The 21986-nt window shown below is 42.5% G+C and overlaps 2 protein-coding genes across 4 annotated transcripts in view; one reads left to right on the top strand and one right to left on the bottom strand.

Annotated features, from left to right (window-relative positions):
- Positions 1 to 12876, top strand: part of LOC112070778 (STE20-like serine/threonine-protein kinase) — a 48179-nt gene extending 35303 nt beyond the window's left edge. Inside the window, exons 14-19 of the mRNA XM_024138230.2 lie at positions 3493 to 3622; positions 4508 to 4632; positions 5473 to 5664; positions 7921 to 8046; positions 9460 to 9573; positions 10009 to 12876. Of these exons, the coding sequence (XP_023993998.1) occupies positions 3493 to 3622; positions 4508 to 4632; positions 5473 to 5664; positions 7921 to 8046; positions 9460 to 9573; positions 10009 to 10155 (834 nt within the window). The 3' untranslated portion in view covers positions 10156 to 12876. The remainder of the gene's footprint in view (positions 1 to 3492; positions 3623 to 4507; positions 4633 to 5472; positions 5665 to 7920; positions 8047 to 9459; positions 9574 to 10008) is intronic.
- Positions 12877 to 12948: 72 nt separating this feature from the next.
- Positions 12949 to 21986, bottom strand: part of LOC112070779 (collagen alpha-1(XVII) chain-like) — a 31195-nt gene continuing 22157 nt past the window's right edge. For 2 of the 3 annotated variants that reach the window (XM_070439122.1, XM_070439123.1), the window contains 8 exons: positions 21818 to 21916; positions 21565 to 21699; positions 21266 to 21358; positions 18077 to 18232; positions 17486 to 17680; positions 17041 to 17202; positions 13863 to 13943; positions 13465 to 13706 (listed from right to left, as the gene is read on the bottom strand). In XM_070439122.1, coding sequence (XP_070295223.1) covers positions 13555 to 13706; positions 13863 to 13943; positions 17041 to 17202; positions 17486 to 17680; positions 18077 to 18232; positions 21266 to 21358; positions 21565 to 21699; positions 21818 to 21916 — 1073 coding nt within the window. In that variant the 3' untranslated portion in view covers positions 13465 to 13554. The other variant, XM_070439124.1, reaches the window with a different exon arrangement.

Here is a 21986-nt window from a genome sequence, read left to right as displayed (position 1 = left end):
CCACATATCACCGTCGTCGCACGTACATTTTTCCTCAGTAAAGAAGCTATCAGCAAAGTCAGTGCTGGTAGGAAAAAACCACAAGGACTAGTTGTCTTTTCGACACCAACAACACTTATTGAAAGACAAAAATATACTAAGCTACTCTTGCAGAGATTAGTTGTTTTCCCAGGTTATCGATGAGCTCTGTTGAACTGGATCACTAAGAGTGGTTTTAATATGCATGATGTACTGTTGAACCGGATCACTAGAAGTGGTTTTAATATGCATGATGTACTGTTGAACCGGATCACTAGAAGTGGTTTTAATATGCATGATGTACTGTTGAACTGGATCACTTAAAGGTGTTTTAATATGCATGATGTACTGTTGAACTGGATCACTTAAAGGTGTTTTAATATGCATGATGTACTGTTGAACTGGATCACTAAGAGTGGTTTTAATATGCATGTATTGGTGACATCATGCCACAAGAAATTCTAAGAACTAGTCTTATTTTCAATGTCTTACGTTTCACAGGGTAGTTAAGTCCAGCTGACAGAGATGATATATTCTCAATCTTGTTTGGAAGGGTTTCCCTTGTTTAGCATTGACAGTCATGTGAATGTTTAGATGTCTATCCATGTGCGCCCCAGTTCGTCCTCACTATTAATCCCATAGTGTGCCATRGTAAGAGGATAGCCCAATCAGCACGACAATCCAATGCTTATTTATAGCAGCTAGCGTTTTACTGACACACCTGTGGTTACAGTAGATCTCTCTCATAGGGTTCATATAACCTGTGTCTAAATCAGTCTGAAACGGTCACTTCTCGTCACCTGATCCCAGATCTGTAGCCTATGTGCTGTATCCAAATGATTCTGACTAGGCTATAYTCRGAGATGTTGGCTCATGCAGCGTATACATACAAATCTGGCACCAGGCTACTTCTCATAGACTTTTTGCTAATAAGTTGAAACACAAATCCATATCAAAGCCTTGTTGTGTCTGTGTTGTTTCTGCTGTCACTGTGGTGTGTTTGTTTGTGGGCTGCCTCATGCCGTAGTTCAAACAGGAAATGCGACTCTCGCCCAGGCACAAGAGAAACGCTATCGTGAAACGGSGGGAAAAGGACATAATCACAACTCCACGTGAAGAGGTAGTTTGTTGTGGAAAACTTSTGGTGTGGCTTTCCTACTTGGACTGTCCCTTCAATGTCAGTCTCCAATTCTTCCGTTGACTGCTTTCAAGATCACTGTCATTAAGCCCCTTTGGGAATTTTTGGGGCTAATCTTTTTTTCCAAAACTTGTCWTTTGTGTGGTTTGTTTTTGGTTAAAAATAGAGTGTGTGTGTATGTATTATTCTACAGTAGATCATTTTCATTCAAAACTAATCAAGTAGGCTTACAGTATCTTCCAGCACAAGTTACAGTACGGTCCAACACCTATTGATGTGTTTTCTAACACAATCCACCCACCTGTGAATCACAGTGGAACACATTGCCTGTATATTACGGGGGTGTAACAGTGTGTCAGTGGAATGGTTAACTTAGCCAGCAATGTTTATGGATGAGTGGCTGATGATTAGTAGAGRATAATCTGTTCTGGTCTACWATGTGTGGCCCAGGTTACTGTGCTGTATGGWGCCTGAGTGCCAGTCTGCTTGTYCACTATTGCCAACTCCTTTTCCCWTACGGTCATYCATGAWAACGAGTGTTGGCAGTAATGCAACAAACAGACTGGCATTCAGGCTACATGTTATGAGTTCGTAGAGTATAGGTCTAATCTGTTGTGATCTACAGGGAGTGGCSCAGGGTATGAACCTATCTTTTCAGTTGTCCTCCTGCACTCTCTTCAACGCCCCCATGCAGGATGTAAGTTGTAAGATTCCCCCGCTCGGTTTGAAATGTGTCCTCTTCCTGCTCTCTCACATGGCAGTAGATTCACTCAGTGACTTTGAGACGGCGGGGTTTATGTTGGTGCGTGTGTGTGAGTGGAATNATGTGTGGCCCAGGTTACTGTGCTGTATGGAGCCTGAGTGCCAGTCTGCTTGTACACTATTGCCAACTCCTTTTCCCTTACGGTCATACATGATAACGAGTGTTGGCAGTAATGCAACAAACAGACTGGCATTCAGGCTACATGTTATGAGTTCGTAGAGTATAGGTCTAATCTGTTGTGATCTACAGGGAGTGGCSCAGGGTATGAACCTATCTTTTCAGTTGTCCTCCTGCACTCTCTTCAACGCCCCCATGCAGGATGTAAGTTGTAAGATTCCCCCGCTCGGTTTGAAATGTGTCCTCTTCCTGCTCTCTCACATGGCAGTAGATTCACTCAGTGACTTTGAGACGGCGGGGTTTATGTTGGTGCGTGTGTGTGAGTGGAATYCTTTGTGGGCGTTCTCCTTTCCTTAACACCTGGACTGATCAACATGTGGAGGGCTGGTTTAAAGGGAATGCAGCAGTGTTCTATTTTGGGATTTGGCCGACACATTTCTATAGAGGAAATGCCATCAACCCTGAACTTTTCAATCAACCTGGAACTTAGCAATGAAAAAACAACATTCACAGTGCATTGCCCATAAACGAGTCAGGTCCGCCAGTCGACATCCGGTGCTCTACGTTTTCGATGACCCYGCACATCTAGTCCGTCTACGTCCTGTCGCCACATTGTTGCCAGCTTCCACAGTGTGGTCCATTAACTCAAGCCATACTTATCCCCAGGTAAACTCTTTAAAAAATATATATGTTTATGGAAACCCATAACCCAGACCCCATACAGTAGGGTTGGTCAGATTACGCGTCTGTCCTGATGGGGGGGTAACATCAACAAGCTAGACCTGTCTGCCAGCCTCGCTACTCTACGGTGACTCTCTCTCTCGTGCTGTTGGAGTCGACTGGGGGAACTAGAGCAGGTGAGGTGAAGACAGCCATTCCAAATTGACGGACAGACACGTGTTGTTTGGCYTCAGCCTGTGGTTTCTGTTTGCRGTGCTATTACGGTTGGTTTGAATCTCTATTCTGTTCATCTCTTAAACTGTACCGACACAGTTCTCTCCTGGTGTTTCTTAATTTACTCAAGTGACATTGTAGGCCTGGTTTTAGGGCTGTATTGGCAATCTGAGTAAGTGTAACAACTAATCGACTAACTAAGAAATGACACAGTGTTCTGTGACTCCTGGTGTGTTTTGGTTCTGTGAATTTGGTCTCAGTTGGCCTGCTAATGGCCTTTTCATTTGACTAATATCACTCTCTTTCTCTCTTCTTCTGTCTGGATCACACAGTGTATAGCAGAGGTACTCAACTCCTACCCCAAGAGGTCCGGAGCATGCTGGTTTTCTGTTCTACTTGACAATGAATTGCAAACACCTGGTGTCCCAGGTCTAAATCAGTCCCTGATTAGAGGGGAACAATGAAAAAATGCGTTGGAACTGGCTTGAAGGTCCAGAGTGTAGTTTGAGAGGCATATAGAGATTCTTTACTTATCCAGCTGTCTTTCCCTCTTCTTCCTCAGGAGCAGGAGTTCCTGCAGAAACAGCAGCAGGAGCTGGACTGCGACCTGAAGAAGATCATCCAGCAACACAAACACGAGCTGGCCACCATCGAGAGAGACTGTCTCAACCACAAACAACAGCTCCTCAGAGGTGAAGATGCATCTCTCTGCGTGKTACATAAACTATAGATAGGTACTCAGTCATAGCACCTTTCAGAGGGGAGAAACCCGGCCTTAACCACACACAGAAGATGCATAGCTCTGTGTGAGACGCAAGTAGCACAGATGCACATTGCACTAGGATAGATACACTACCTTACAAAGGTCAGAGTCACCACATAGAAACACAGTCTACCCTAGCCGCTATCACCAGCATACTTAAAGGAAATATGGTCAACCTCACTGTTTGTGTGAGATGGAAACCGTAAACCCACAGTGACACAGTATATAACTGAAAACAGAAGCTCTACAGAGTTCAACCTAAGGCCCCYTCAGGCCTTGACTCTAGTTGAGCCATAAGGCACGGGGGGGTGTGGTATATGGCCAATATTAACCACGATGCAACCCGGAGTGCCTGGATACAACCCTTAGCCGTGGTATATTGGCCATATACCACAAACCCTGAGCACAAACCACCCAGTTTATAATGCCTATTAATGCTGAGAACCTAACATGAACTGAACTGAAGAGCAGCCTTCTAACCCTGCCTGGTCAGATTCCAGTCACCCCATACACATCAGCTTATAGAAATAGCTCCACAGAAATGTTCACAAGCTCRAGGCCTTGATGACTTGCTGATTTGAAAGGTATGAACCATGTTTGAAAGATAAAGAAAAAACACATTCCAAGCTAACCAGTTAGTCAAATCTAGTGACATGTTGTTTTTGGGCGCCAAGATTCGTCAACGTCAAATACAAAGGAATACAGATGAAAGATCTGATTACAATGGTGTGGTATTGTATCTGGTAATAATATGCTGAACTTCCGTGTAATGCAGTGTTTCCTTGTACTGAGTTTGTGTCTTTGGTCTTTGCAGCACGGGAAGCAGCAATGTGGGAGCTGGAAGAGCGCCACCTACAGGAGAAACACCAGTTGTTTAAACAACAGCTGAAAGACCAGTACTTCATGCAGAGACACCAGCTGCTCAAGAGACACGAGAAGGTACAGTGAGGCTTCCAGATAGACAAACAACAGCTGATTCAGGATCAGATCTCATAAGCCTAGTCCTGAACAACCACTTGAGCAAAATACCTGAACAGTTTGGGGYAAAGAGTGAGGCATAATACTGAATGACTAGTTTTGACTAGTTGACTAGTTTTGACATCTTAAATCAGATTGGAAATATGCCTGGGTATATCTGTTTCTGCATTCAACAATGATGCGTCATTGTTTTGCCAAATGCGGACTGAGTAACGTTGACAAGACAACTACATGGCTAACACTTTGGCAACCCTTCTAGTATCTCAAATATCTCATTTCTATGGAAGCTAATGATGTGTTTCTGGCCCCCCTATACCTCCTTCCCCCCCCTCCCTACATCATTTCCCTCCCTTCCCCTCTCTCTCCACTCCCTCCCCCTCTCTCTCTCCCTCTTTCCTTCCCTCTCTCTCTCTCCCTCTTTCCTTCCCTATCTTCCTCCCTCTCTCTCTCCTTCTTTCCCTCTCTCTCCTTCTTTCTCTCTCCTTCTTTCCCTCTCTCTCTCCTTCTTTCTCTCTCCTTCTTTCCCTCTCTCTCTCCTTCTTTCTCTCCTTCTTTCCCTCTCTCTTTCCCTCTCTCTCTCCTTCTTTCTCTGTCCTTCTTTCCCTCTCTCTCTCTGTCTCTCTGTCTCTCTGTCTCTCTGTGTCTCTGTCTCTGTCTCTCTCTGTCTCTCTCTGTCTGTCTCTGTCTCTGTCTCTGTCTTTCTGTGTCTCTGTCTCTCTCTGTCTCTCTCTGTCTCTCTGTCTCTGTCTCTGTGTCTCTCTGTCTCTGTGTCTCTGTGTCTCTCTGTCTCTGTGTGTGTAGGAGATGGAGCAGATGCAGCGCTACAACCAGCGTCTGATTGAGGAGATGAAGAACAGGCAGACACAGGAGAGGGCCCGCTTACCCAAGATCCAGCGCAGCGATGCCAAGACGCGCATGGCCATGTTCAAGAAGAGCCTCCGAATCACTGGGGGCCCCATCACACCCGAGCAGGAGAGGGAGAAGGTCAAACAGGTGAGAGATAAAGGTTTTATCAAATTTTATTGGACACATGCACATATTTAGCAGATGTTATTGTGGGTGTAGCGAAATGCTTGTGAAATGCTTGTGTTCCTAGCTCCAACAGAGCAGTAGTATCTAATCATTCACAACAATACACACAATCTAAAAGTAAAAGAATGGAATTAATAAATATATAAATATTAGGATGAGCAATGTCGGAGTGGCATTGACTACAGTAGAATAGAATACAGTATATACATATGAGATGAGTGAAGCAGTATGTAAACATTATTAAAGTGACTAGTGTTCCATTATTAAAGTGACCAGTGACTCCATGTCTATGTATATAAGGCAGCAGCCTCTGATGCCGGGTTGAGTAACCAGGTGGTAGCTGGCTAGTGACGGCTATTTAACAGTCTGATGGCCTTGAGATAGAAGCTGTTTTTCAGTCTCTCGGTCCTAGCTGTGATGCACCTGTACAGACCTTGCCTTCTGGATGATAGCGGGGTGAACAGGCCGTGACTCAGGTGGTTGATGTCCTTGATGATATTTTTGGCCTCCCTGCGACATCGGGTGCTGTAGGTGTCCTGGAGGGCAGGTAGTTGCCCCCAGTAATGGATTGGGCAGACCGCACCACCCTCGGGAGAGCCCTGCGGTTGCGGGCGGTGCAGTTGCCCGACAGCCCGACAGGATGCTCTCAATTGTGCATCTGTAAAAGTTTGTCAGGGTCTTAGGGGCCAAGCCAAATTTTTTCAGCCTCCTGAGGTTGAAGAGGCGCTATTGCGCCTTCTTCARCACACTGTCTGTGTGGTTGGACCATTTTAGATTGTCAGTGATGTGTACGCCCGAGGAACTTGAAGCTTTCCACCTTCTCCACTGCGGTTCTGTCTGTGGATAGGGGCATGCTTCCTCTGCTGTTTCCTGAAGTCCACGATCAGCTCCTTTGTTTTGTTGACGCTGCGGGAGAGGTTATTTTCCTSMCACCACTCCACCAGGGTCCTCACCTCCTCCCTGTAGGCGTTCTCATCATTGTTGGTAATCAGTTGTCATCTGCAAACTTAATGATTGAGTTGACTYCGTGGCCACACACYTCTTCATGGGTGAACAGGGAGTACAGGAGGGGGCTGAGCTGTGTTTTTTCCTACCTTCACCARCTGGGGGAGGCCCGTCAGGAAGTCCAGGACCCAGTTGCACAGGACGGGGTTCAGACCCAGGGCCCCAAGCTTAATGATGAGCTTGGAGGGTWCTATGGTGTTGAAGGCTGAGCTATAGTCAATGAACAGCATTCTTACGTAGGTATTCCTCTTGTCCAGATGGGWTAGGGCAGTGCGATGGCGTTTGCATCGTCTGTGGATCTATTAGGGCGGTAAGACAATTTAAGTGGGTRTAATGTGTCAGGTAAGGTAGAGGTAATATGATCCTTGACTAGTCTCTCAAAGCACTTCATGATGACAGAAGTGAGTCATTTAGTTCAGTTATCTTTTCTTTCTTGGGTACAGGGACAATGCTGGACATCTTGAAGCAAGTGGGGACAGCAGACCGGGATAGGGAGAGATTGAATATGTCCGTAAACACTCCAGCCAACTGGTCTGCGCATGCTCTGAGGACGCGGCTAGGGATGCCGTCTTAGTCGGAAGCCTTGCGATGGTTAACACGCTTAAATGTTTTACTCACATCGGCCACGGAGAACGAGAGCCCACAGTCCTTGGGAGCGGGCCGCGTCAGTGGCTCTGTGTTTTCCTCAAAGCAGGCGAAGAAGGTGTTTATCTTGTCCGGGAGCAAGACGTCGGTGTACGTGATGTGGATGGTTTTCCCTTTGTAATCCGTGATTGTCCGTTGACCCTGCCACATACGTCTCGTGTCTGAGCCGTTGAATTGRAGCTCCACTTTGTCTCTGTACTGAAGTTTTGCTTGTTTGATTGCCTTATGGTGGGAATAACTACACTGTTTCTATTTGAACATATTCCCAGTCACCTTGCCATGGTTAAATGCGGTGGTTTGCGCTTTCAGTTTTGCGCCAATGCTGCCAGCTAATGAGGGATTATAGACATTGCTTTCAGTGGAGACAGAAGTAAAGTCTCAGAGCTTGTTGATCCAAGRCAAAGGGACTTTCCCAGGCACTGYAGGATTTACAGTACTTTCGGCAATGCTAGGTCAAGCTTGAGACTCCCAGTGCAAATTAAGCATGTATCAAGTTCCAYCRGTAATTGGGCCTATTTTAATACTCGTGGGAGTTGAATAASTGAGATGTTGCTGTYTGTTTGACAGTTTGCAGCCCAGGAGGAGAAYAGGCAGAAGAATGAGAGGCTCCACCAYCACCAGAAACATGAGAACCAGATGAGAGACCTGCAACTGCAGTGTGATGCCAACATCAGGGAGCTGCAGCAGTTACAGGTACACTCTCAGAAATAAAGSTGTAGATTTGTTCCTTGTAAGTGGCAAAAATGGACCTCTACCATAGACCACTTAAACGTGTACAATATTTCCACTCACGGGTGGCCAAAAAATCTGAAAGGCACTCCACCGCTGTGGCAAGCCTCCAATACAATTTCCCAATTTGCCTTTTTGATTGAATTGTAGAGTTACCACCCATGACTGTATTTGTTAGAAACAGAAACATTGTTGTTAAATTCTTTCATTTTCAGTCATGTGGCCTTCACCAAGTGAGTTCCTAAGCATATATTACCATTACAATTAAACTCCTTATGACAATATATTACATATCTCATGAGGCCTTATTTTGAGGCCTAGTTTTACCCTAATACAGTGTCATGAAACTCATGGTTTATAGGACACATCAGGCCTGCTTCCAAAATTCCCAGATTTTTGGAAAATTCTGTTTGAAGCATTTCGTCCTTATTCCCTCCTGTTTCCAGGAATCTTKAGACTGTGATTTCTAGAAAACCTGGGAAATTCACCAGAATTTTGCAAGTCTACCRGCAAGTCATTTTATGCTGGTTTGCAAAGTGATTTGTAATTCCTATTGGAATCCAGACAGAGTTAAGATATCCAYCTGTTGGAATTGTATTCACCTGCAACCTGCATTCATAATGACTGCCAGAGTTAGGAACATTTTGAGGAGACTACCTAAATTGGAACAACRATTTCAGTAATGGGAGAAAAAAATCGAACTAACWGATTGGATTAGTTTAGYAACATTTATGTTATTTATCTTTGTGTAGCATAAGATMAATCAATCAAAGTACATGCAGAAACACAGATATTAAAAATATTCTTTAAAAAATCAACCTGCAGTTGAGCATGCTGGGAAATATGAAGATAATAATTATGGTACAAATGTGGCTTTTTTGGGATACCGCCCCAGTGACAAAACCGTTAGTTCCTTTTAGGTGGCAAAAAGTCAGCATTGTATTGAGGGTAAACAAAATACATTTGTAYCCTGGGAAATTAACCTTCACATTGTACCCCTTTTTTGAGTGTGATGATTGTACCTTTTTATATTCATAATATGTGTTACACAATTACTAAAATGTACCATTATACTCTTTGTCTGCACATGTACCCTCAAAGGTACGAAACAGTACCATGTGAGATCATTATGTTTACCTCTGAAGCCACATTATGCATATTTTGATATTTTTGTACTCCAGGGAACAATACCTTACCCTTATTTCCAAGAGTGTATGGTATAAAATATATAGCACGCGCACGCACACATGCATATCAGGGAATCTGCAGTTGCACAAGGTGCAATAGAGAACACACACATAAGCACACCAACACACTTTGATTCATCTGTGATTCAGTATACCATGTAACACCCAATGTGTGTATTGTGTGTTTCAGAACGAGAAGTGCCACATCCTGATAGAGCACGAGACCCAGAAGCTGAAGGAGCTGGATGAGGAGCACATCCAGGAGCTGAAGGAGTGGAGGGAGAAACTACGACCCAGGAAGAAGGTAATCATTACACCAGTTAACCCTTGACAGGAAATGATTTCTCTTTTCTATTGAGTATTTGGCACATATTTTGTTTCGGAGATGAGATACTTGTAGTTGAAACACATGGTAGCAGGTAGGGTGGGAGGTAGCCTAACGGTTCCAGTGTTGGGCCAGTAACCGAAATCCGCTAGTTTGAATCCCAGAGCTGACAAGGTGAAACATTTGTCCATGTGTCCTTGAGCAAGACACTTAACCCTAATTGCTTCACTGATAATGCCTGACCCTGACTGTGACCCCACTCTCTGAGGGTGTCTCAGGGGGATATGTAAAAAAAAACACACATGCGTATCTTGTACATGTGTAAAACAGTACAAATATAAGCAGCCGCCAAATTATTATTATGTAATCTCTTGCTTGTGATCCGCTCACCAACAATTTGTCTGTTGTTCTTAGGCTCTGGAGGAAGAGTTTGCCAGGAAGCTTCAGGAGCAGGTGGTCTTCTTTAAGATGAGTGGAGAGTCAGAGTGCCTTAACCCCTCAGCCCAGAGCCGCATCTCCAAGTTCTACCCCATCCCCAGTGTCCACTCCACTGGCTTCTAGGGGTTAACCTATTCATGACACTCCGGATGGACATGAACATATATCCACACCCACATATTGAAGGCACACACAATGAATAGATATACACACTCTGGATGGATACACACACACATACAAATAGACTGACACACACACACACACACACACACACACACACAGACTAATAAGACTGAGCCTCTGCTGCCTTGCCCCGTCTCCACTGATGACAATCAGGGGGGCGAAGGGGCGATATCTCAGAGGGGTGTGTTTGTACCCCTCTAAGGGTGTGTGTACCCCTCTATCGGTTTCTGGACGAGGATGGGACAGTAGCCCTCAAGCTACAGACTGTGTTAATCATGAAGACCCTTTTAATGGTGATCTGTTATACATAATTTACCTCTTTTTCATTGTATAGGGTCGTGTTCAGTCGGGCACACCGTAGCAAGAGTTTGAATTTGTGTTCTTATTGTAGAAGTAGTACCTCCCCGTTTCACTCCATTTCAAATCATTTTCCACTGACTGAACAAAACCCAGTTTTATTTCTTATAGCTTCCTCTTTTGAAATAAGTTATGAAGGAGATTCTTGACATTATGCATTTTCAAATTTGATACTTTGGCACTGGGTTCCTCAAATCCTAGCCTCCAAGTCACTAAAGTGTCTCAGGCAGATTTAATTTCTTTTATTGCTGATTCTTTTTCATTTGTGAATTATWATTTTTTTCTTGAAGAATCTAGTGCCTGTATACTTTTATTTCAATGGACTGGCTTTTCAAATGTAAGCTTCCTCTGAAAAGAAACTGTTGCTGCTCGATTTTTATACCATTAGTTATTTGCACTAAATCAGGGCTGCCCAACCCGCTTCCTGATTCAGCTAGTTAAGGTCTTGTTGAGCAGCTAATAAGTAGAATCAGGTGTGTTGAATTAGGGTTGGACTGAAAACCCACAGGACGGTAGACCCCCAGGGAGAGGGTTGGACTGAAAACCCACAGGATGGTAGACCCCCAGGGAGAGGGTTGGACTGAAAACCCACAGGACGGTAGACCCCCAGGGAGAGGGTTGGACTGAAAACCCACAGGACGGTAGACCCCCAGGGAGAGGGTTGAGCAGCCCTGCACTAAATATAAAGGATGAAGTAACATTTTGTACCACTGAAGTCCAATATTATAAACTTGTATATCCAATATCCTTGGTGATGTTTTGAGAGAGCTAATGATCTGATAAGAATGTACTTTTGGTAAAGGATGAAAAGCACATTTTTTATAATGAATCTTGACAAAGGCATGATATATTTTTATGCAATCACACAAGATATTGAATTTAGTTTCCAATGGACTAGGGAGTGACTGCCTGAAGTTGTACATGGATTTCAATGCAAGTTTGACTTCTTATGTTATAATTATGGTATCAAATGTTATTTTTTTGGAGCTTATTAACAACAGTTTGGGATTTATATTTTTCTGTCGGAAATGGTTCCTTTCTTCTAGCCTGGAATCCAAACTGAATCACTACTTTCACTGTTGTTTTACTTGAACATTTGTGAAAGGGTTGAGATTCCCAGGCTAGTATCTTTCTTCAGGTTTCATGAGCATGCCTCATGAGATTTGTTTCTCTCTTTTTGTAATTTGGTGTAGTCGGCGAGTGGCCATTTTGTTTTAGCATACCAAGGAGGGGGTATTAAAATGGTGTTTGTTTATATATCCAGAGAGAGACGAGGTTTTCACTGTGGCGTTGTTATATAATTCGATAGAAATCTGTGAGGACCTATATGAAGGTATGTTTAGTTAGGATTTCATGCAAATGTTTGGTATGTCTGTGTACTGTTTATGAAATTGCCTCCCATTACCATATTCTTCAGTTCACCTGCATGGCTTTTGGGTTTGTTTGTAAGGAAACTATGATACTGTTTTATTATCATTCATACTAGCTAATAGCCTTAATGTATGAAGATACGGTATTCATGTTGTGGCCCTCTGTAGTTATTTTAATCAGACTTAGTTCAAGTCCCGCCCTCAAGTGATCTTTATATTCGTATAGCCTACTGTATCATAGTCAAATGTTTTGTTCGTTACTTATTTAATCTAAGGATAATGAATATGCCGTTATCATGAGTTGAACAGTTTTGGTAACATTTTCAGAACTACAGTTTTAGCTTATTTTATGATAGATATGCATGATCTACTCTAAAGTGGTGGTAGTCAATAACCTTCAATACAGTTAAATCATTTATTAAAAAGGAACTGTTGGACCTGACTGGTTTAGGCCATCATGACTTCTGATTGGTCCATTTGTCATCTCACCCTTTTTTGATTGGCTGCAGGAACAACAATCAGTCGACGCTATTTTATAATTGGTCTGTAATAGTGGCAAACAAAAACAAAACATCATACACAATGAAGGAGTGCTGTGCACCTTACACAAAATGAAGATTCTCCGCCAGTAGTTATTTATGTGGAAATGTATCTTTACTACAGTATTGTAGTTTCCTCAATTGTCAAATAGTTGATTTCTAATCAAACTTAAACTGAATTGAAAATATAATTAAATACCAATCATGTCAATATGTGTTATGTTATTAGTGTCATGATTTCCTTCTGATTTTCAAATTGTATCATGATTGATTTCAGAATGTTGTTTGAAATTGAACTACCATTAAAAAATAATGTTTACTTTTATAGTTTATAGAATGCCTATGTACTGTAGATTTGCATTGTTCTGTAAATAAACAATTTCCTGTATACAATATAGCGTGTACCTGTTTGTTTCCTCAGTGAGTCTATAGCAACAATGTGAACCTTACGTTCCACTTTGATTCAATAAGTTAAACCAACCTTTATTTTTATAAAGTGATACCAGTACATTGAAAGGAGATTTTGACAATGGTTTGAGTTTCGTTCGATATACGAAATGTGTTTTTCCTCAAGTACAAAAGTACAATAACGATAATGGGACAAAAGCTATTGAATAAAAATAGCACACCCTGTTCTATTTTTCAACACATAGTTGAACTATTCCTGCTATCAACATGCAAGGAGGGGATTTGGAAACATACTCCAGATCAAACACTAGTAAAAATAGATCATAAAGACATCTTTGACACAACACAATATATCAGCGCATGGAATACTGTCCCGGTCAACAGTTTCTCCTATAGAAAACGATATATTTACATCGGTAATGTCTCCAAGGCATTAGGCCACAGTCATGTATGCTCATGACATATTTCATTGGACTTTCATTCACCTTTAATGAGTATTTATCAATCACTTGTTTCTCAAACACCAACATTCCTCTTTCTTCTGTTGGTCACGAGTGTGTGTTCTCCTGTGGAAAAATGTGAAATCTTAATGAAGCCATGTCTCTTTTGCATAACTAGGTCAGATCGATACATCATGCATAGCAGGGACACTTGTATTGAGGGTACTACCATCCTAGAATTACATATAGTGTCCCTAGAATGGATCCTACTGTAGGGAAAACTTGAATGGGTTCTCTGTGATTATCATGATGTACCTTTCCCCCCCTATTCCACTCCAAACCAGGGAGGCCTGTACTTCCTGGGATGCCATCTAGTCCTGGTTAACCAGAATTCAGAGTGAAAGTGTCACAATGGGACTGATTTTATGACTTTGTCTCGCCTGAGTAGCTTAACACAATGGTTTACAAAGACCTGGCAAATGATCAAGAGCGCAACTCTAAAGATTTAAAAGGCGTAATGGTTCAAAAAGTACCTCTCTCTCCTTTGTGACCTGTATGTCCTATGTCCCCTTTCTGTCCTGGCCTTCCAGGGGGTCCCACAATGTTTCCATGGGCTATGGATGATACATAAGGTTATTTCATATGAAGTTAAAGCTGCAATCAGCATTTTGGCAAAGCTCCACCAATGTTCAATCGTGACAAATTGGACTTCACACTTGGTACTGTTCTTAATTAAAATGTATAATGTGAAATAAAGTACCAGTCAAAAGTTTGGASACCTACTCATTCAAGGGTTTTTCTTTATTTTTACTATTTTCTACATTGTAGAACAATAGCCACCCTTTGCCTTGACGACAGCTTTGCACACTCTTGGCATTCTCTCAACCAGCTTAATCAGGGAGTCACCTGAAATGCATTTCAACTAACAGGTGTCCCTTGTTAAATGTACATTTGTGGAATTTCTTTCCTTCTTAATGCGTTTGAGCCAATCAGTTGTGTTGTGACAAGTTAGGGGTGGTATACAGAAGTTAGCCCTATTTGGTAAAAGACCAAGTCCATATTATGTCAAGAACAGCTCAAATAAGCAAAGAGAAATGACTTTCCATCATTGCTTTAACAGATGAAGGTCAGTCAATCCAGAAATGTTCGAGAAGTTTGAACATTTCTTTAAGTGCAGTCACATAAACCATCAAGTGCTATGATGAAACTGGCTCTCATGAGGACCGACACAGGAAAGGAAGACCCAGAGATACCTCTGCTGCAGAGGACAAGTTCATTAGAGTTAACAGCCTCAGAAATCAGCAATTCACTTCTTATGGCTGCAGGGGCAGTATTGAGTAGCTTGGATGAAAGGTGCACAGAGGTGCCCAGAGTAAACGGCCTGATCCTCAGTCATAGTTGTTAATATATGCATATTAGTATTAGTATTGGATAGAAAACACTCTGGAGATTCTAAAACTGTTTGAATTATGTCTGTGAGTATAACAGAACTCATATGGCAGGCAAAAAGCTGAGAAGAAATCCAAACAGGAAGTGGAAATTCTGAGGCTGGTCGATTTTCAACCAAGATCCTATTGAAATCACAGCGAGATATGGATGAGTTTGCACTTCCTACGGCTTCCACTAGATGTCAGCAGTCTGTAGAACCTTGTCTGATGCCTCTACTGTGAAGGGGGGCCGAATGAAAGGGGAATTAGTCAGGTCTGCCATGACCTGATCATTCTTTGACCATGCGCGTTCACATGAGAGGGAGCTCTGTTCCATCGCTCATCTGAAGTCAATGTAATTCTCCGGTTGGAAKGTTATTCAAGATTTATGTTAAAAACATTCTAAAGYTTGATTCAATARATCGTTTGACATGTTTCTACTGACTGTTACAGAACTTTTGGACATTACGTCAGCTTTTAGTGAACGKGCTTCCTGACGTTGGATTTGTTCACCAAACACTACAAAAATAGCTATTTGGACATAAATTATGGACATTACCGAACAAAACAAACAATTATTGTGGGAGTCCTGGGAGTGCATTCCGACGAAGATCAGCAAAGGTAAGTGAAGATTTATAATGCTTTTTATGAGTTTTGTTGACTGCACAATTTGGCAGGTAACTGTAAGGCTTGCTTTTGTGGCTGAACGCTGTTTTCAGATGATTGAATATTGTGTTTTMCCGTAAAGCTTTTTGAAATCTGACACAGCGGTTGCATTAAGAACAAGTGTATCTTTAATTCTATGTAAAACATGTATCTTTCATCAAAGTTTATGATGAGTATTTCTGTTATTTGACGTGGCTCTCTGCAATTTCTCCGGATATTTTGGAGGCATTTCTGAACATGGCGCCAATGTAAACTGAGGTTTTTGGATATAAATATGAACTTAATCGAACAAGACATATATMTATTGTGTAACATGAAGTCCTATGAGTGTCATCTGATGAAGATCATCAAAGGTTAGTGATTCATTTTATCTCTATTTGTGTTTTTTGTGACTCCTCTCTTTGGCTGGAAAAATAGCTGAATTTTTCTGTGATTTGGTGGTGACCTAACATTATCGTTTYTGGTGCTTTCGCTGAAAAGCCTATTTGAAATCGGACACTTTGGCGGGTTTAACAACAAGATTACCTTTAAAATGGTATAAGATACATGTATGTTTGAGGAATTTTAATTATGAGATTTCTGTTGTTGGAATTTGGCGCCCTGCACTTTCACTGGCTGTTGTCATATCATCCCGTTAACGGGATTGCAGCCATAAGAAGTTTTAACTGCACCTCTGATTGTTGCCCAAATAAATTCTTCAAGTAACAGATACATCTCAACATCAACTGTGAGACTGCGTGAATCAGGCCTTCATGGTCGAATTGCTGTAAAGAAACCACTACTAAAGGACACCAATAAGAAGAAGAGACTTGCTTGGGCCAAGAAACACGATCAATGGACATCAGACTGGTGGAAATCTGTCCTTTGGTCTGATGAGTCCAAATTTTTAGATTTTTGGTTCCAAACGCCGTGTCTTTGTGAGATGAAGAATAGGTGAACGAATGCTCTCCGCATATGTGGTTCCCACCGTGAAGAATGGAGGAGGAGGTGTGATGGTGTGGGGGTGCTTTGCTAGTCTGTGATTAATTTAGAATTCAAGGCACACTTAACCAGCATGGCTACCACAGCATTCTGCAGCGATACGCCATCCTATCTGGTTTGTGTTTGGTGGGACTATCATTTGTTTTTCAACAGAACAATGACCCAAAGCACACCTCCAGTCTGTGTAAGGGCTATTTGACTAAGAAGGAGAGTGATGGAGTGCTGCATAAGATGACCTGGCCTGCACCCAATTGAGATGGTTTGGGATGAGTTGGACTGCAGAGTTGAGGAAAAGCAGCCAACAAGTGCTCAGCATATGTGAGAACTCCTTCAAGACTGTTGGAAAAGCATTCCAGGTGAAGCTGGTTGAGAGAATTCCAAGAGTGTGCAAAGCTGTCATCAAGGCATAAGGTGGCTACTTTGAAGAATCTACTACTTTGAAGAATGATTTGTTTAACACTTTTTTGGTTACTACATGATTCCATATGTGTTATTTCATCGTTTTGATGTCTTCATTGTTATTCTACAATGTAGAAAATAGTAAACATAAAGAAAAAGCCTTWGGTGTGTAGGTGTGTCCAAACTTTTGACTGGTACTGTACGTTAATGAATTGCATTTATACTGTATTATTCTCACCTCTGATGTATTCCATAAGGTCAGTGACGTTACTATGGGAACCAAACACACGGCTGAATCCTGGCGCACCGGGAGGGCCAGGGGGTCCTGGGGGTCCTTGTACAACCTGTGACTTCTCCAGCTGAGACCGGTTCTCAACCACGTCCCTCAACAGACCATGGTCTACGGGATGGGAAACAATCAAGATCAGAGATAGCATATGCATTTACATCCAATGACCAGCAAAAGTAGGACTCTTCATTCATTGTCGATGGTCGCTATCTTTACTGATGAACATCTGTGTCCCATTGGCATAGAAATTGAATTACTAGAACTGGCATCCCAATTCAAGTCAATGTGCCATTCCTTTGAAGAATTGCATTTAAATGTTGAGTTAAATGTGTCTAACTCTGACAAGTATATTGTAGCACTGCGATGACAGTATTGGATATTCAGTTTCACTTACACTTGATGTAGTCAGTCACTCGTACCGCTATATTGGAGTAGTCTGTCTCAGTCTCAGCCAGCCTTCTTCCCTCGCTGGTCCTGTGGTCGAAGGCGTGGCCGTACCCAGAGCTACCCTGCTCTCCCTTGTGTCCCTGGGATCCAGGGGGACCTGGGGGGCCTGGAAGCCCAAACATTCCCCTTCTTATACCATCACCTGGTGAGGATAATACAATTTGCCAGTTATACCCACTGATACCAACTGCTCTAGGGCAGTAACTCAATGCCAAGGGTAAATTATTGCTTTGAAATGAACGGGAGTCCGTAAAATCACCTATCAATGTCTATTTTTCATTTTAATAAGTAACCTTTTTATCTTGGGGAGGACATCCATAAAGTGATGTAATTAGTGTAACCTTTTGTACAGGCTCAATGCATTTCAAGTAATCTATTAACTTTTATTTCCTGGTTTTAGACCTACAGGGTGGATAATGGCAAACTAACTCTTTCTGTACTGTTGTAACTCTAGGAGTCTTTTGACAGTACTGTAAAACCATATCATTATCCACTCAGTAGAAAACAATTTATGAAACCCTTATTGATTTGACCATACTCTGTATGTAGTCCTTGACCTCCTCCAGCCTGTATCCCGAGCTGCTGTAGGGGGCCTGTCCTGAAGGGCCGGCAGGGCCTTGAGGGCCAGCAGGGCCTGGGACACCAGGTGGACCAGGAGGCCCCTGAGCGCCCAAGACACCTCTGTATTCAGCATCTAGAAAGGACAGGCAGAACTGACATCAGTCAAACTGTTAAGAGGAATAAATGTGCAGACTGTCCAGTAAGTCATTCTGGCTCTAGATCTACAGTGCATTCGGAAGTATTCAGATCCCTTGACTTTGTTACGTTACAGCCTTATTCTAAAATGGATTAAAAAACGAAAAGAAAAAAATGTCTCATCAATCTACACACAATACCCCACAATGACAATGAGAAAACAGGTTTTAAAAAATGTGTGCAATTTATTACAAATATAAAAACAGAAATACCTTATTTACATAAGCATTCAGACCCTTTGCTAAGGGACTCGAAATTCAGCTCAGGTGCATCCTGTTTCCATTGATCATCCTTGAGATGTTTCCACAACTTAGTTGGAGTTCACCTGTGGTAAATTCAATTGATTGGACATGATTTGGAAAGGCACACACCTGTCTATTTAAGGTGTCAGAGTTGACAGTGCATGTCAGAGCAAAAACCAAGCCATGAGGTCTGACAACTATCTCTGCAGCACTGCACCAATCAGGCCTTTATGGTAGAGTGGCCAGACAGAAGTCACTCCTCAGTTAAAGGCACATAACAGCCAGCTTGGAGTTTTCCAAAAGGCACCTAAAGACTCTCAGAACATGAGAAACAAGATCCTCTGGTCTGATGAAATCAAGATTGAACTCTTTGGCCTGAATGCCAAGCGTCACGTCTGGAGGAAACCTGGCACCATCCCTACGGTGAAACATGGTGGTGGCAGCATCATGCTGTGGGGATGTTTTTCATTGGCACGGACAGGTAGACTAGTCAGGATCGAGGGAAAGAACGGAGCAAAGTACAAAAAGATCCTTGGGGCAGCAAGTAGCTTACTAGTTAGAGCATTGGGCCAGTAACTGAAAGGTTGCTGGATCGAAACCCCCAGCTGACAAGGTAAAAATCTGTCGTTCTGTCCCTGAACAAGGCAGTTAAGCCACTGTTCCCCGATAAGCTGTCATTGTAAATAAGAATTTGTCCTTAACTGACTTGCCTAGTTAAATAAATAAAAAATCCTTGATGAAAACCTTCTCCAGAGCGCTCAAGACCTCAGACTGGGGTGACCTTCCAACAGGACAACAACCCTAAGCATGCAGCCAAGACAACGCAGGAGTGGTTTTGGGACAAGTCTCTGAATGTCCTTGAGTGGCCCAGCCAGAGCCCGGACTTGAACCCAATCGAACATCTTTGGAGAGACCTGAAAATAGCTGTGCAGCAGAGCTTGAGAGGATCTGCAGAGAAGAATGGGAGAAACTCCCCAAATAAAGGTGTGCCAAGTAGGGCTGGGCAATAAATCAATATCAATAATTATCGAGGTAATTACTTCACTCAATAACGATATAAAAACGTTTAGATTCATTTTCGATAATGTCGATATAAAATAATTAGGTACAGCAGTCCATTTCACCTCTGTGACGCAGCAGGAACGTGCGGAGAAGTGACAATTTGCACGTGGAGAGGTATACGCCCACTAAAAACCACTTAGCACCTCGAGTGATGGAGTAGCCACTGTTAACCACGAAAAATMAGTCATGTAGGTGAAAACAGTGGCAGTGATAGCCATGGAGAAGGAGCAGCTTCCAACGAAGAAATTATTGATAAAAAGGGTTAAACTGTTTCAGTAATTTGGAAGTGGTTTGGCTTTTTGAAGTCCGACAAAGAGCAGAGCAATGTTCGGTGCAAATTGTGCCGTAGATTGGTGGCTACCAAGTCTGGTAATACGACAAACCGTTTTCAACATCTGAAGCAAAATCACTCTTTGGAACATGCAGGAAGTTTGAGTTTGCCCCACGGCATTGATAAACAGCCCTCAAGCACCAGCCAATCTAGGGATGTTGCCCGAAGCGGTCAACACGGACAGCGTTTATGCCCTGCAAGCAAACATTGAAAAGACAAAGACATCACAAATGCTATTATGCATCGCATTGATAAGGACATGCTGCCAATTAGCACAGTGGAAAAGGAAGGTTTCAAGAGGCGTATCAATGTAATTGACCCCAGGTACGTTGCTCCCTGGCCACAAACATGGAACAATGTTCCTTAAAGTATCATTTTATGGGTAGCTCACATAATTTTATTATATTAATGTAACCTTTATTTAACTAGGCAAGTCAGTTAAGAACAACTTCTTATTTACAATGACGGCCTATCGGGGAACAGTGGTTTAAGTGCCTTGTTCAGGGGTAGAAGGACAGATTTTTACCTTGTCAGCTCAGGGATTCAATCTAGCAACCTTTCGGTTAGTGTCCCAACGCTCTAACCACTAGGCTACCTGCCGCCCCAAAGCCCTTGGTTTGTTCAGGCATTCTTGAGTCTGAAGCAGATATGCACCTTTTAAACATCATTTGATTAATATCGTGATAATTATCGTTATCGAATGAAAAAAGATATAGATATCGTGATCATTTATTTGCCATATCGCCCAGCCCTAGTGCCAAGCTTGTAGCGTCATACCCAAGAACACTTGAGGCTGTGCTCGCTGCCAAAGGTGCTTCAACAAAGCATGAGTAAAGGGTCTGAATACTTATGTAAATGTGATATTTCAGGTTTTTATTTGTAATTAATTAGCCAAAATGTCTGAAACTTTTTTCTTTGTCTTTATGGGATATTGTGTGTAGATTGATGATGGAAAAAATTATACTTAATCCATTTTAGAATAAGGCTGTAACGTAACAGAATGTGGAAGAAGTCAAGGGGTTTGACTACTTTCTGAATGCACTGTATGATAGATGATTGGAATATAATGTGTGGCCAAAACCGTGTCCTTTAGCTCTTGCGGAAAAAACATGTGCTAAACGCTAATGTTAGTATAAAGTCCGTAGTCAGAGCTAGGGTTGCAAAATTCCAGGAACTTTCAAATCCTTTCCAGTTTTTTCTGATGTCCCGGTTGGAGGATTCCGGATTTCCTGRTATTCTCTTCTGATTCCGGAAATCCTCCAGCCGGGATTTTGTAGAAAAAAATTGAATTTATTGAAAGTTCCCAGAATTTTGGAACTCTAGTCAGAGCTCTTACTTTGCAGAAGATAAGAGATGTCACTGTAGGACCCAGGTAGGCCTGGTGGGCCAGGAGGTCCAGGGGGTCCGAGCATGCCCACCATACCCTGCTCTGATGACAGACGGATGCCACAACCAATCACAATCCTGAATTCTTATCATGTGACTATTTTAAATCAATTGAACTACCAAGATCCATCAGTAGGTCCAGGCCCACCATTTGGGAAACACTTGCACACACTATGGTTAAAGAAGCTAATGGTGTGTGTATGAATCTAAATGTGAATCTGACATGGCTGTGTCACAGTGATTCCTCACCATTCATTAGATTGAGGACTCGTCCAGCCACCTCATGGGTATTAAAGCCATAGCCTCCTCTCCATGGGATCCCTGGGATGCCAGGAGGTCCAGCAGGGCCAGGAGGACCTATGACGTACTGTCGCACTTCCTCCCCTGAGAGAGGTACGGATCAGGCAAGGGCACTTCACTGACCATTGACTGTCTCATGACACAATGTTATCTCTTTATTCCGTCCCGATTATCAACATTTGTGCTCAAACATCTGACTTACTCTGTAGAAGGCTGATGATGTCATTTAGCGATGTACTGCCTCCACCGGGAGCGCCAGGCGGGCCTGGAGGTCCAGGCACTCCACTAGCAATACCTCCACCTGAAATGTCAACAGAAGTATTAGATCCAGGTAAACATACAATATGATATACTTTAAAAAATGTAATGCT

The sequence above is a fragment of the Salvelinus sp. IW2-2015 genome, unplaced genomic scaffold (assembly GCF_002910315.2).
Source record: "Salvelinus sp. IW2-2015 unplaced genomic scaffold, ASM291031v2 Un_scaffold1424, whole genome shotgun sequence".
Classification (NCBI taxonomy): domain Eukaryota; kingdom Metazoa; phylum Chordata; class Actinopteri; order Salmoniformes; family Salmonidae; genus Salvelinus; species Salvelinus sp. IW2-2015.
This window is presented reverse-complemented; position numbering and strand designations above follow the sequence as displayed.